General features: G+C 38.3%; 1 protein-coding gene across 3 annotated transcripts in view; it reads left to right on the top strand.

Moving 5' to 3' along the window:
- The first annotated feature begins 2968 nt into the window (after positions 1 to 2968).
- Positions 2969 to 14493, top strand: part of CDK1 (cyclin-dependent kinase 1) — a 51059-nt gene continuing 39534 nt past the window's right edge. For 2 of the 3 annotated variants that reach the window (XM_010857436.1, XM_010857434.1), the window contains exons 1-7: positions 3087 to 3196; positions 5629 to 5690; positions 7996 to 8152; positions 8939 to 9062; positions 12128 to 12298; positions 13710 to 13873; positions 13985 to 14126. In XM_010857436.1, the coding sequence (XP_010855738.1) occupies positions 5654 to 5690; positions 7996 to 8152; positions 8939 to 9062; positions 12128 to 12298; positions 13710 to 13873; positions 13985 to 14126 (795 nt within the window). In that variant the 5' untranslated portion in view covers positions 3087 to 3196; positions 5629 to 5653. Of the gene's footprint in view, positions 3197 to 5628; positions 5691 to 7995; positions 8153 to 8938; positions 9063 to 12127; positions 12299 to 13709; positions 13874 to 13984; positions 14127 to 14493 lie in introns of all 3 variants that reach the window. The other variant, XM_010857435.1, reaches the window with a different exon arrangement.

Here is a 14493-nt window from a genome sequence, read left to right as displayed (position 1 = left end):
TTCTTATCCTCTCTGTTTTAGTTTTTTTTTCCCATGCCACTTTATATACATTTAAAAATTTTTACTTTTCTGGTCCCTCCCTGAGGCATGTTAGTTCCCTGACCAGGGATCAAACCTGTGCCTCTTGCAGTGGAAACAAGGAGTCAACCGCTGAACCACCAAGAAAGTCCCCTAGTTCTAAAATACTGTTGCAAAGCTGAACCTCTTCCGAGCAGCTTCTCAGAAGAGCATTCAGGGCTCTTTTAGATTCTGACTCCAAATTCCCTTCCCTGCTTAACACCTAAGGGGCCCTCTACCCTCTGATCAAGGCACCCTGAATTATATGGGCAGACTTCAGGGCTTTACTCATACAACTTCTGCTTGGAAGGCCTGCCTCACCATTCCTTCTCCAGTGTTCCTAGAGAATGTCACATCCAATATTTCTTCAAATGTCACATCCTCTTTTTGAATTAATAATTTCCTCCTCTATATTCTTATGTCACCTTAGAGCATAAGTTACAGCGTTAAGTGCCAGAAGCAAGTTACAAGTAATGGTTGTGTTCTCCCACTCCCAACATCTCAAGCAGGAAAATATCTGACTTATTTTTGTGGCACTGCATAGAAGTTGACCCAATGAACACTAAATTGTATTTGCCAAGATGAGAGCCTAAATTTAGAATATCCCCTGAACCCTTGTGGCTCAGCTGGTAAAGATCCCCCCTCAGTGCAGGAGACCTGGGTTTGATCCCTGGGTTGGGAAGATTCCCTGGAGAAGGGAAAGGCTACCCACTCCAGTATTCTGGCCTGGAGAATTCCATGAACTGTATAGTCCATGGGGTCGCAAAGAGTCAAACATGACTGAGTGACTTTCACTTCACTTCACCCCACCTGAAGCTTAAAAAGATAACTAAAAACAAACAAAAACAAGCTGCAAAAATAGAGAAAGATAACTGAGTTGCTCAACATTCAGAAAACTAAGATCATGGCATCTGGTCCCATCACTTCATGGGAAATAGATGGGGAAACAGTGGAAACAGTGTCAGACTTTATTTTTCTGGGCTCCAAAATCACTGCAGATGGTGACTGCAGCCATGAAATTAAAAGAGGCTTACTCCTTGGAAGGAAAGTTATGACCAACCTAGATAGCATATTCAAAAGCAGAGACATTACTTTGCCAATAAAGGTCTGTCTAGTCAAGGCTATGGTTTTTCCAGTGGTCATGTATGGATGTGAAAGTTGGATTGTGAAGAAAGCTGAGCACTGAAGAATTGATGGTTTTGAACTGTGGTGTTGGAGAAGACTCTTGAGAGTCCTTTGGACTGCAAGGAGATCCAACCAGTCCATTCTAAAGGAGATAAGTCCTGGGTGTTCTTTGGAAGGACTGATGTTGAAGCCGAAACTCCAATATTTTGGCTGCCTCATGCGAAGAGCTAACTCACTGGAAAAGACCCAAATGTTGGGAGGGATTGGGGGCAGGAGGAGAAGGGGATGACAGAGGATGAGATGGTTGGATGGCATCACCGACTTGATGAACGTGAGTCTGAGTGAACTCTGGGAGTTGGTGATGGACAGGGAGGCCTGGCGTGCTGCGATTCATGGGGTCACAAAGAGTCGGACTCGACTGAGCGACTGAACTGAACTAAACTGAGTTAAATTTAAATAAAAATCTAGCATGAAAGTGTGGAAGCTTGTGGTCTTCTTTATGCTGAATGTCAAATGTATATAATGAATTACTAGCTGTTTTTAGATGATATAAATTAAATCCTTTGCTTAAGCCTCTCAGAGAGAAAGCTATATATATTTATTCTTTAAAATTAGTACCCTAAACTAGCAGAAAATAGTCTTCTCTAGAACACAATTTTCATTTTATTTAAGGCAATTTAAGGCAGTTTTCATTTAAAATGTGAATTTTAGATTTTAAAAATAAGTTTTAAAAATTATTAGGTTCAGGCCAAGATTTCCCAAATCTCCTACTTCTACTATGAATTCAAAATATTCTGTCACCCAGGAGCACAAAATTGCCAAGGTTGAGTGTTTGTGCCACATATAGGGGGCCATGTGATAAACTTATTCCATTCCTTATCCTAATCTGGATCATCAAATACACAGTTGTAGAGGGCATGGTAATCAATATTTGTTCCATATCTCAATACAGTCAGTGGAAAGACTCTTACTATGCCCAGTTCTATTTTACTTTTTTATTTTCTTAAAGACTTAAGAATGATGTTCAGGTGCAGAAATCTCTTTAGGATATGGTGTAGGGCAATGAAAGAGTTTAGGGATACTGGATTATTTAAAGTATAATTTAGATCTTTTTCTTCTCCCATGGAAGTGTGAATTTTTGTTTTTTCAAGAACATTTAAAATTCTGTTGTGAGAATATTTTAACATTTAAGAAAAGAAAAATTCTGTTTTTTAATTTTTAATTAAAATGTTACATAGATTAAAAAATTGAAATTAAAAAAAGTGAAGTGAAAACATAGCACAGCCATATATGTGTGTGAAATGTGACAAAAATGTATCTAACTTATACTCATATATATATATGAAAAGTTTCTTTACCCTGTTGAGGACATCTTTCCTAGTTTTCTATTACCTCTTTCTATTAAAACAAAGTTTATTTATTTTGTTTTTTGGCTGCCTTGAGTCTTAAGTTGAGCATGTGGGATCTTCCCCTTGGGACATGCAGAATCATGCTCCTTTGGTCCAGATTGAGATTCATTATTTTGGAAAAGCATAAATATACATTAGCTTTAAGTATCAGAAATAAAAGTAATGGGATCTGGATTACGTGTAGTACCACTTTTGTGATGAACTATTTGAATACCTCCAATTTTTATTGTGCCAGAATTGGGAGAGAAAAAAACCCAACCCAGAGAGGACAGTAGATTTCTTATGACTAGAAACAATGGGACGACCCTGTCTTGGAAAGCGCTTGCGCCCAGACTCAGTTGGCGCCCGCCCTTCTGCTTTTTTCTCCAGCCGCCGTTTCCTCCACCTTTCGCGCTCTAGCCACCCGGGAAGCCCAGCGTTAAGGGCAGCTAGGCTCTGATTGGCTCCTTTAAAAGTCTACGGACTATCTGATTGGTGAATCCAGGACCCTTTAGCGCGGTGAGTTTGAAACTGCTCGCACTTAGCTCCAAAGCTGGCGCTTGGAAGTTAGGGACAGCGTCGCCGACTTGGTAGCCGCCGCAGCATTCGCCGCGGGATAAAGCCGGGTAGCGTTGGTGGGGTCAGGGTGTTGCCTATGGGGTGTCGACTCGGAAGGGCCGTCTTGCGGACCTTGGAGGGGGAGTATTAATGAAGCAGGTGATAATTGGGAGGCTGGGTTCCGGGCAGTGGGGTTCTGCGTACCGCCAAGCCCGGCCTTAACCGGAGGCCCCGGGCCTGCGCGTGAAGCGACGCCAACCCCGGCTTCAGTGGGAGGCTTGGGGGAGCCCAGCCCGGCCAGGGTTGTTCAGGCAGGGCTGGCATTGCTCTGGCCTCTGAATTGCAATCTGGGGTCGTGGGTGGCTCAGGAGGCTTTCGGGGGTTGATGGAAGGCAGATTTGTGCCAAGCGCTTGTGGAGTGCCAGGCTCGGCCCTGCAGCTCCTAGCCTCGCTTCCGGGAGTGGAAAGCAAGACGGCAACTCAGCAAGGTGCTCGCGCCTGCTTCTAATCTCAGGTCGTCCCAGGAAACCGACCGGAAGAACTAACTTGTGGGCCTTCTCAACTTGCCTCTCTGTTCCCATGACCCTAGCCTACCTAGAGCTTTTAAGAACACTTATCCTGGGCATAGACCCCAAGAGAACTTGGATTTTTTGGATTTTATTTTATGCTTGGTGGTTGTTACATACAGTGGAATTGGCAAAAACTGGAAATCTAAGAAACGCCGAGAGTTAGAAACGTGTCTTTTTAAATCCTTTAATCAGTTTTAACATGCAGGTCTTGCTTTCTTTAAAGACCTGGAGGTGTCTGGGTGGATGAAGCCATTGATATTTTACATCCTGTCACTAGGAACAGAGGCATTCAAAAGGCATTACGAAGCCACATCCTTTATTTAAAATAGTTGCTACCAGGAAAAGGTGGAAGAGTAATTGAACCCAGCTTTGAAATTGAGTTAGTTTTCAGTGATTTTGTTTAAAATAAGCTCCACAGTTTCATTGTGATTTGGGCATATTACAGCTGAATATTGAAGAAAAGATTAGTTAATCCTAATCCGTTGCCATTTGTAAAATTGATTTTTAAGATGGCCAGTGTAGTGCAATTTTGTTTATTTAAAAAAGTTTATCTCTGCTTATGTCTGGAATGATTTTGAAAAAGAATGTGAGAAATTTAACTTAAGGTTCAGTGACCTTTATGATTTTATCAGTGATATAAAACGATGGTTTGGGCCTCTGAAGTTAATGTTTCCGTGGCAAACTTACCAGGAAGTCTTGAGTATCTGGTTGTGGTTTTGGCTTTTTTTTTTTTTTTTTTAACCATATTTTTTTTGTGATTCTAGTATATGGACATTCTTTGTTCTTGACATTGCATGGGGTATAATTAAAATAGACTTTATGTATGGAATTGCCCATTTTCTTTTAGAGTGCTTAGTGATATTTCCCACTTTACAAAAGGTATCTTGAAAGTTTTTTATCATCTTTGTGTTACGTGACTCCTGACAACAAGAGAAAGATTAAAACTGTCATTTGAGCAAGTTGAAATGAATATACTTAGGCTGCTTTAAATATTTTCTAATGGTTGAACAATGTGACCACGTTTTAGCTCCCTACTTCATGTCTTTAAAAATTGTTTATTAACTTCATAAAAGTATCATGAAGCTACAAATTCAAGTAGCATTCATTGTTAAACTATTTGGGTATAATTGGCACACATTGATGAGCCTTAGAAGTCTTATGTAAAGAACATCAGGGTTTGTTTGGAACGGATAGATAAGTTGATGTCTGAATTTGAAGGTTAATTTTGAAAGAAGTTCCCAGGTGGCTCTAGTGGTAAAGAACCTGCCTGCCAGTGCAGGAAACATAACAGACAGTGGTTTCCATCCCTGGGTCAGGAAGATACCTTGGAGGAGGGCATGGCCATCCACTCCAGTATTCTCTCCTGGAGAATCCTATGGCAGAGGAGCCTGGCCATAGGATCACACAGTCGGACACTGAAGTGACTTAGTATACCAAAGTTATCCAGGTATAGGATATACAAATATTTCCAATGTTTCAGAAGCTAAGAAAGGTGGGAGAGTCTTGAGTTCTTCCCCTTGTAAATATTGTTTTAATAGAATAGCTAATCTTATGGAAAATTTTTAAAAAGTTTATTTGTATTTGGCTGCACTGGATGTTCATTGCCACAAGTGACTTTCTCTAGTTGAGGCCAGTGGATGCTATTCTTTGTTGCTCTGCACCAGCTGGGTGCACAGGCTTCGGTACTTGTGACTCTTGGGCTTAGTTGCCCCCGGCATGTGGAATCTTCCTGGACCAGGGATTGAACCTGTGTTTCCTGCGTTGGCAGGTGGATTCCTATCCACTGCACCATGAGGGAAGTCCTATTGTGGAAAGTTAATACTGCTCTAGGCATGATGGGAAATTCTTTACTTGTAATATCTTATCAATAACTTAAAAGCACCCTTTGACTTAGTGGCATGTAATCAGATAAGCTTTTCTTCTCATTTTAGGGTCTACCATACCCACTGATTAACTATGGAAGACTATACCAAAATAGAGAAAATTGGAGAAGGTGAGTGGTTTTAATAATATAAAAGGATTTTTAAAAAATGATTTAATGATTTGACATCTTTGACATGTAAATATTCAAATTCAGTTTTTAAAGTATCTAACAGTACATTAATTAGTGCATTAATATATATGTTTTCTACATAATAGCATAAGCAAAAAAAAAAGTTAACCTTTCAAGAGAATTGAAATTATTCTTACATGTCTCCCTACCAGCATCCCTCCAATAATCTTACATTCTTCTAATACTAAACACTTAAAGCAATATATCTATATATTTTTTAAAAAACACTATTGCTATTTTGTAGGTGTGTTGAGGAGAGTGTTAGGGCAGTGAAATTATGTGCTTTAGTTTAAAGTACGTCTGCATATACTCTCTAAAGTTCTAGTCAGGGTCATGTATTTCATTTAGTGGTTAATGTCTTCTTAATGTCTTTTGATTAAAATATATCAACTCTTATTTCAATTATTACCAAATTGTTCTGTGATTTTCTTCTGAGTTAACAAAAATAATTCATTGAACTCAGGTTATAATTTGAACCCCTTTCTGGCTTTTTAGATCATAGAGAACATAACTATATGCATGATGTGGAACTTTAGTTGGCATTTAGCAGACACTCTATAACCATTTGTTGATAAACAGTTTTTCTGTTTATTGTTCAGTCTCCATGCTGCTGCTAAGTCGCTTTAGTCGTGTCCAACTCTGCGATCCCATCCATAGACGGTAGCCCACCAGGCTCCCCTGTCCCTGGGATTCTCCAGGCAAGAATACTGGAGTGGGTTGCTATTCAGTCTCCATAATTTGCCTGTATTGAAGATTTTTAAATTTTATAATGCTTAGTTCATTTCAAAGTGCAAGTCAGGAGAGACAGAGCACTTGTGATGTCTAAAACTCAATTCAGTATATATTGAATGTTCACTGTAAGTTAATCAGTGGCTCTTATGAGTAAATTTTAGGACCAGGTGAATGTTGTACACTTGAGTGAGAGGTAAGAATACTTTAAAAAGTTTGAATTTACCATTAACTACTTATTTGACTATATTATGTAAATTACTGATCTTCCTGAGTTTGTGTTAACAGTGTGCTGGGGGAGGGTGCTACTGGCCTACCTACTTCTGTGTTTAATGCAAGTATAATTTACATCTGAAAAATGTACAGATTTTAAGTGTACAGAAGGTCCACCCATGAAGGATGGTGGTGAAGATCAAACAAGATCAGTTCTCCTTGATTTTTTTTTGGCCTCACAGTGCGACTTAAGGGATTTTAGTTCCTTGAATCAGGGATTGAATCCAGGCACTTAGCAGTCAAAGTGCAGAGTCCTAACCACCGGACCATCAGGGAATTCCCAGATCAACTGGTTACCCAAAGCACAGTTACTCCAAATTTCGTCAAAATAATATACAATGGATTTTATGTTAACTTACGTTTTTAAAATGACACCATGACATAGACAATTGGATAGAATTTCTCTATTTAAAAAAAGAGAGTTTATATAGCATCAGTTTGTCACTGAGCAAACCATCCTTAATATTCTGATCAAACAAGTAGATCATTTATTTGTTAGTGGTTCTTATCCTTTTTTGAAATACTACTAGTTTTGGAGAAGCTCTTAAAAAACTGTAAAATAGACTTCCCTAGATATAAGTCCCTCCTAATCGCTTCTGAAGTTACACTGATGTCATACAAAAAAATAGTAAAGCTATTTAAGAAAATTTTCTTATAATTAAGGGAGTCAAGACCTCCCTTAAATTGTCCAACCCCAGATTAAAAATCACTTACCCAGGGGATTCAGCATATCATGCACGTGAACTTGTTTTTAGCTGACTAGTCCGTCTCGCTTACTGCTTTTTCTGTTCCGTGCACCCAACCACCCCAGGGTCCCTTATATTGAAATTATTGCTCACTAGCTAAAACCCTACATCAGAATCCATGTTCTCAACTTCCAAATGGATGTGAGGCTTCCTGCATTTATTTTATGCCTGCCTTGGGGAGGATATTTGACAGGACATACATTCCAATTTGCAAATGATCCTTTTTCTCTAAAATGTGTTGGAAAATTACTGGTAATTTGAATTGTATAGGGAACCTGTGATGACTATATGGATTTTCTAAACTGCAGATAGGTTAGGTTGTAATTAGCCTCTTTTCTTTTGGAAGTGATGAGAGTATAATTATGAATGAGATGCTTTCTTTGTGGCCACAGCAGATGTTTCTGTCATGTGACACCTTATGGAATTCAATCATCTTCTAAAAAATTTTTTTTAGTTTGTGGCGGTTGTCACATAGACACTTATTTTGTTTATTTCAGGTACCTATGGAGTTGTGTATAAGGGTAGACACAAAACTACAGGCCAAGTGGTAGCCATGAAGAAAATCAGACTAGAAAGTGAAGAGGAAGGGGTTCCTAGTACTGCAATTCGGGAAATATCTCTATTAAAAGAGCTTCGTCATCCAAATATAGTCAGGTATGGTATAATATCTGAATTTGAATCATTTTCTGCATGCTATTTCACATGTGAATTTCATTGTGAAAAGTTTTACAGTTGCTTAATTTCTGATTGAACCTTTCTGAGTGGAATAGAACCCTACTGTTTTTGTTCATTGACAATGCTGGGCATAGAAAAACATAGGCTTTTAAAGCAGGAATAGAGTTAGAGGGGCTTGGTGATAGAGGTTAGTAGTGGGAGCTGGAAAATCAGGATAAACTGGTCAAGGGAGACAAGGAAGTCTTTTTTCACAAAGCTTTGTCACTGTTCCAACTCTGAGAGCTCTGGTCTTTAAGGACTCCTTAATCAGCGACCTGAGATAGGTAGCTAGGTCAGGTGAAAGCTAGGATTTAATTGCATTTTGTGGGCTTGAGATGGTGAACAACTGGTAAGGTTAGATAATACTTTAAAAAGTTTATTTCTATAAGTTGCCTCAATGGAGAGACAAGCTCTAAGCAACCAGCAGTCAGCCTAGAAATATTTTTCTGGACTGCAGGCGATTTACCAAGTTAACACCTGTAATATCACTTAATTTTCAGTTGCTGCCCTGAGGTTCCTTTCTCAAATTCTAGTTTAATACTATGGTTTCACTACTAGGGAAGGTACCACCTCTTCTATTCCAAAACAGTATAGCATGTATTTGTTACTGTAGAAATTTCTTATGGCCTGCTTTTTCTAATAGCAACTATGATGTATGTGTATAGAAGCCATTTTACTTTGTGAGAGATCAAAAATGTTAAGATTTGTAATTGTTTTATTTTTCAGTCTTCAAGATGTGCTTATGCAGGATTCCAGGTTGTATCTCATCTTTGAATTCCTTTCCATGGATCTCAAGAAATACTTGGATTCTATCCCTCCTGGTCAGTTCATGGATTCTTCACTTGTTAAGGTAAGAATCTTGCCTGATTTTGTTAGTGTTTATCCTCTGTGAATGTAAAGGGTCTACACTTTAGAAGTGCTTGTGTTTCATGAGAATATACTTGGAAAAAGTGTTAGAAAGTAGAACAAGGAAGAAAAGAATGTTTCATTAAAGAATATTTTGTTTTTTCTCACATAGTCTATAGGTTGTTAACAGTTAAGTATTTTATTACTAGATAGTGCTTCTGGTTGTAAAGTGAAAAGTACTGCCTGAAAAAACAGAAAAGTACTAAGTGTGTATTGTTGGAAACTAGGGTATTCTGTTCTTTGTCAGTCAGATATGTGCAAAATAAAAGAACAAAAGCCTGGGACAGGGTGATGCTGGCAGGCAGTTTCACTTTATTCTGGATTTGAATATATATTTTGTCTAACTTATTGTAGAGATTCAGTTCAGTTCAATCGCTCAGTCGTGTCCGACTCTTTGTGACCCCATGAGTCGCAGCACGCCAGGCCTCCCTGTCCATCACCAACTCCCGGAGTTCACTCAGACTCACGTCCATTGAGTCAGTGATGCCATCCAGCCATCTCATCCTCTGTCGTCCCCTTCTCCTCCTGCCCCCAATCCCTCCCAGCATCAGAGTCCTTTCCAATGAGTCAACTCTTCGCATGAGGTGGCCAAAGGACTGGAGTTTCAGCTTTAGCATCATTCCTTCCAGAGAACACCCTTTCGAATTCGAAAGGGCTGACCTCCTTTCGAATGGACTGGTTGGATCTCCTTGCAGTCCAAGGGACTCTCTGGAGTCTTCTCCAACACCACAGTTCAAATGCATCAATTCTTTGGCGCTCAGCTTTCTTCACAGTCCAACTCTCACATCCATACATGACCACTAGAAAAACCATAGCCTTGACTAGACGGACCTTTGTTGGCAAAGTAATGTCTCTTCTTTTCAATATGCTATCTAGGTTGGTCGTAACTTCCCTTCCAAGGAGTAAGTGTCTTTTAATTTCATGGCTGCAGTCACCATCTGCAGTGATTTTGGAGCCCAGAAAAATAGAGTCAGCCACTGTTTCCACTGTTTCCCCATCTATTTCCCATGAAGTGATTGACCAGATGCCATGATCTTTGTTTTCTGAATGTTGAGCTTTAAGCCAACTTTTCCACTCTCCTCTTTCACTTTCATCAAGAGGCTTTTTACTTCCTCTCCACTTTCTGCCATAAGGGTGGTGTCATCTGCATATCTGAGGTTATTGATATTTTTCCCGGCAATCTTGATTCCAGCTTGTGCTTCTTCCAGCCCAGCATTTCTCATGATGTACTCTGCATATAAGTTAAATACGCAGGGTGACAATATACAGCCTTGATGTACTCCTTTTCCTGTTTGGAACCAGTCTGTTGTTCCATGTCCAATTCTAACTGTTGCTTCCTGACCTGCATATAGGTTTCTCAAGAGGCAGGTCAGGTGGTATAGAGATTAAGTTTCATTTAAATTTAAAATAATTATCCTTATACCGTCTCTACCAAACCACTCCTCAGAGGTAGCCTTTGTTTTATTAGTAATCTTAGAGATACTTGTATGTCAACTTTGTATGTGTATATACAGAAACTTTTTATAAAAATGGGATTTTATATATATTAGTATATATGCATTACTTTCCCTTTTACTGTGTAAAATGTTAGTCTACCCATCTTTCTACTGTCTGATATAATTGCGTAAACCAAGTCCACACTAGTGGACACTGAAGTTGTTTTCCAGCTTGGTGACTCATGTCCTTATGGTCAGTGCTGCAGTGAATATTTTTATATTCCTGTGTATCTTTATAGGAGTCTCAGCACTGAAATCAGTGGGTTGAAGTTATTTATTTACACTTAAAATCTTGATAGTGCTGGTTAACCCTCTAAAAAAGTAGACCAATATCATGGTGTATGTATATTTTTTAGCACATCACTGTCAAAACTTGTTTTGATTAATCTTTTTGATAACAGTACTATGAAAAATACATTAACATCATTTTTCTTTCATTTAACATTTTTTATTTCTTAGCCATTTTATAAACACTACATATTTTTCACTGATGATTCTGTTAGGATACTTTTTTCATTGGTTTTTAAGAGCCTTTTATTGGTAATGTATTGATAATAGTTCTTTTATTGCTTTTTTTTTTTGTCTTTTGTTAATGGTGTGTATATACCATTAGTTATTTTTATAATTTAACATGTTTGTACATATCAGTACATGACTTTTGGAGATTTTTATGTCATTTAAGTCTTCCTCATGCAAAGATCACATGTATTAGAACAGTACATGACAGTGTTTTTCTAGTGGTTTCAGTAGATTACCATTCCTCCTTTTGTCTTAAATTCTAGATGAATCAAAGGTTTATTTTGATGTCAGAATTAGGGTTCTTAATTTTTTTCCAAATGGCTAGCCAGTTGTTCCAACTGATTGGTTTTATGTATTTTATAATATTGAACTTTATAGTCAATACTATATTTTATATTTCTGTAGTACTCATGTTGCTTCAAATGTCAGTTACATTTTGTTGGCAACAGGAATCTTACAAAACACTTCTCTGAACTGCTAAACAGCGTTTTGCCATAATTATATCTATTTAAATACAGTCATAATATTCTTTTTTTTTTTCCTTGTGACCAGTGTTTCCAAAGAGGAAGTGAATATATAAAGATAAAAGACAGAAATGGAAAAGACTAAACTTACTCAGGGCAGAACTAGAGTTGCTATAAGTATATAAAACAAAAGTTTAAGAAACTTTCTATATAGAAAATTACCTTATTACTTAAGAATTAGGGACCAGAATAAGTAAAAGAAAATGAAATGAGTATCTATAGATGTTCCCATAAGGTGAATATCTTTGTCTTAGTTGTACAAACATAATACTTGATATAAATGGGCTTCTCACGCCCCAGATACTTCCTGTTAGTTTCAACTAAGAAACTAAGGCCTGAGAACTTTTTTGGTAAATTGTTTATTTCTCTGCAATATAATTTCTTATGTCTTTGAAAGAAACCTGCCAAGATGATTTAGAAAATCATTTCATCATGTGGTTAAGTTTCTAATTTATATTTCCTCCTTCCAGAGTTATTTGTACCAAATCCTACAAGGGATTGTGTTTTGTCACTCTAGAAGAGTTCTCCACAGGGACTTAAAACCTCAGAATCTATTGATTGATGATAAAGGAACAATTAAGTTGGCAGATTTTGGCCTTGCCAGAGCTTTTGGGATTCCTATTAGAGTATATACGCATGAGGTATGTTGTTTTGGTACTTTTGTTATGTGTGACTGAGGGATTGTTTTCTGTATTCTTTAAGACAAGAAAAAATACTCAGAAAGATTTTCAATCTGCCGGTATCAGTTTATTGCCTCTGTAGTCCAAACTTCATTGTCTGCTATGTGAAAATGCATCTGGAACTTTTGAGTGTTTTTCCTTTGCCAGATGCTGGGATGTTACCTTTGACAGTAGAGGGTGCTAGAGAGGCATTGCAGGAAGCAGTCATTTATTCTCACAAGTCAGTCTCCGATTATTACAAACCTCTGTTACAGTTACTAATCCTGTATAGTAAACCTTCCCTGTGCAAGTTACATGTGATTTCTGTCTCGTTTGGATCCTGTCTTGAAAAAGACTGGTTAAAAGGTTTTGTTGATTAAGTACGATTATTTCAGATGCTTTTGCTGCTGCTGCTGCTAAGTCGCTTCAGTCGTGTCTGACTCTGTGCGACACCATAGACGGCAGCCCACCAGGCTCCCCCGTCCCTGGGATTCTCCAGGCAAGAACACTGGAGTGGGTTGCCATTTCCTTCTCCAATGCATGAAAGTGAAAAGTGAAATTGAAGTCGCTCAGTCGTGTCCGACTCAGTGACCCCATGGACTGCAGCCCACCAGGGTCCTCCATCCATGGGATTTTCCAGGCAAGAGTACTGGAGTGGGGTGCCATGCTTTTAGAAGCTTGTAAATATAACCAAGTTTTGTCTCTGTTATATTGATGACTTGGCTTTTTGTTTGCTATTTCTGGAGGGAAAGGGAATGCTGAATCACAGTTAAGGATTGTTGGGAAACCTTGTCTTCTGTGGAGTTGTCTACTCTTGTGCTCAAAGACTTCCTCTTGATCAAAACTTGTGACAGTGCACCTCTGGTCAGGTGTCTTGGCTCCTTTTTAATCATTCCTTTTTATAATTTTTCCCATGGATCTGTAAATATATATTATTTGGTTTCCACTGGTTTAAATAGATGCTGTTGCCCTGCACTGTGACAAATGAGATATGCTCAAATAGTAGATTGGTGCAGACCACTGATAAGTTGCTGTGTGTCTTGGTTGTGATTCTAGCACGCGAGCGATGCGTGCGCTTGTGCAGCACGGTGTCAGCCCAGACCCAGCCTCATTGTGCTTTTGTTCTTAAGTGAAGGCTGTCTTGACTGTTTTGATCCTTGCGTTTTACTAATTTGAAAAGATTTGGTATGCTTTTATCTTTCCTTCCTTAGTGAATATAACTTACAAATGAAGTATTTATCTAACATTTAGTATTGTGTATAGTGAATTGACTTTTAAACAGTATCAGAGACAATCGTGCAGCATTCTAAAGGATAGTCCTAATATAAATGTTTACATTTAGGTAATTTAATGTGCCACGTTTATTCCAAGTAAGGCGTTTTCTTTGTAATAGGTAGTGACACTCTGGTATAGATCTCCAGAAGTATTGCTGGGGTCAGCTCGCTACTCAACTCCAGTGGACATTTGGAGTATAGGTACCATATTTGCTGAATTAGCAACGAAGAAACCACTTTTTCATGGGGATTCAGAAATTGATCAACTCTTCAGAATTTTCAGGTATTTTTGATTTACGCTTGAGCTGTTAAGAACTTTAAAATTTACATGTAGATAGCAAGAATTATGTTGATGCTTTAACTTGTAAGTTTTTGTTTTGTTCTGGCTTTTTAGAGCTTTGGGCACTCCCAATAATGAAGTGTGGCCAGAAGTGGAATCTTTACAGGACTATAAGAGTACATTTCCCAAGTGGAAACCAGGAAGCTTAGCATCCCATGTCAAAAACTTGGATGAAAATGGCTTGGATCTGCTCTCGGTAAGGAATGCCCTTTATATTGGTTTTAATACCATGGATAATTAATTCTGAATGTACTTAATTCTGTCTTTATCTAGGAAATAGGAATAAAACCAATATTTGTTGACCTAGACACATAACTGTTATGTTTATTATATTACTAGCTCCATTTTAGTATGTGTGCTACTGAAGCAAGCACATTACTAGTTCCATTTTAGATATGAAAAACACTAGTGGTTTTGAGAGGAGAGTTTGGCATTTTTTTGTTGTCCTTGTTGATTTGTTTTTAATCTGATAGATAGCTATAGATACTCTGAAGGAGAGGACAGGGTTAATAATAACGCTGTAAGTGACTGACTTGGAGTGGCCCCCCTTTCCAGCTTTTTTG

Source organism: Bison bison, unplaced genomic scaffold (genome assembly GCF_000754665.1).
Source record: "Bison bison bison isolate TAMUID 2011002044 unplaced genomic scaffold, Bison_UMD1.0 scf7180017864380, whole genome shotgun sequence".
Taxonomy (NCBI): Eukaryota; Metazoa; Chordata; class Mammalia; order Artiodactyla; family Bovidae; genus Bison; species Bison bison.
Note: the sequence above shows the minus strand (reverse complement) of the source record. Positions and strands in the feature narration are given on the sequence as shown.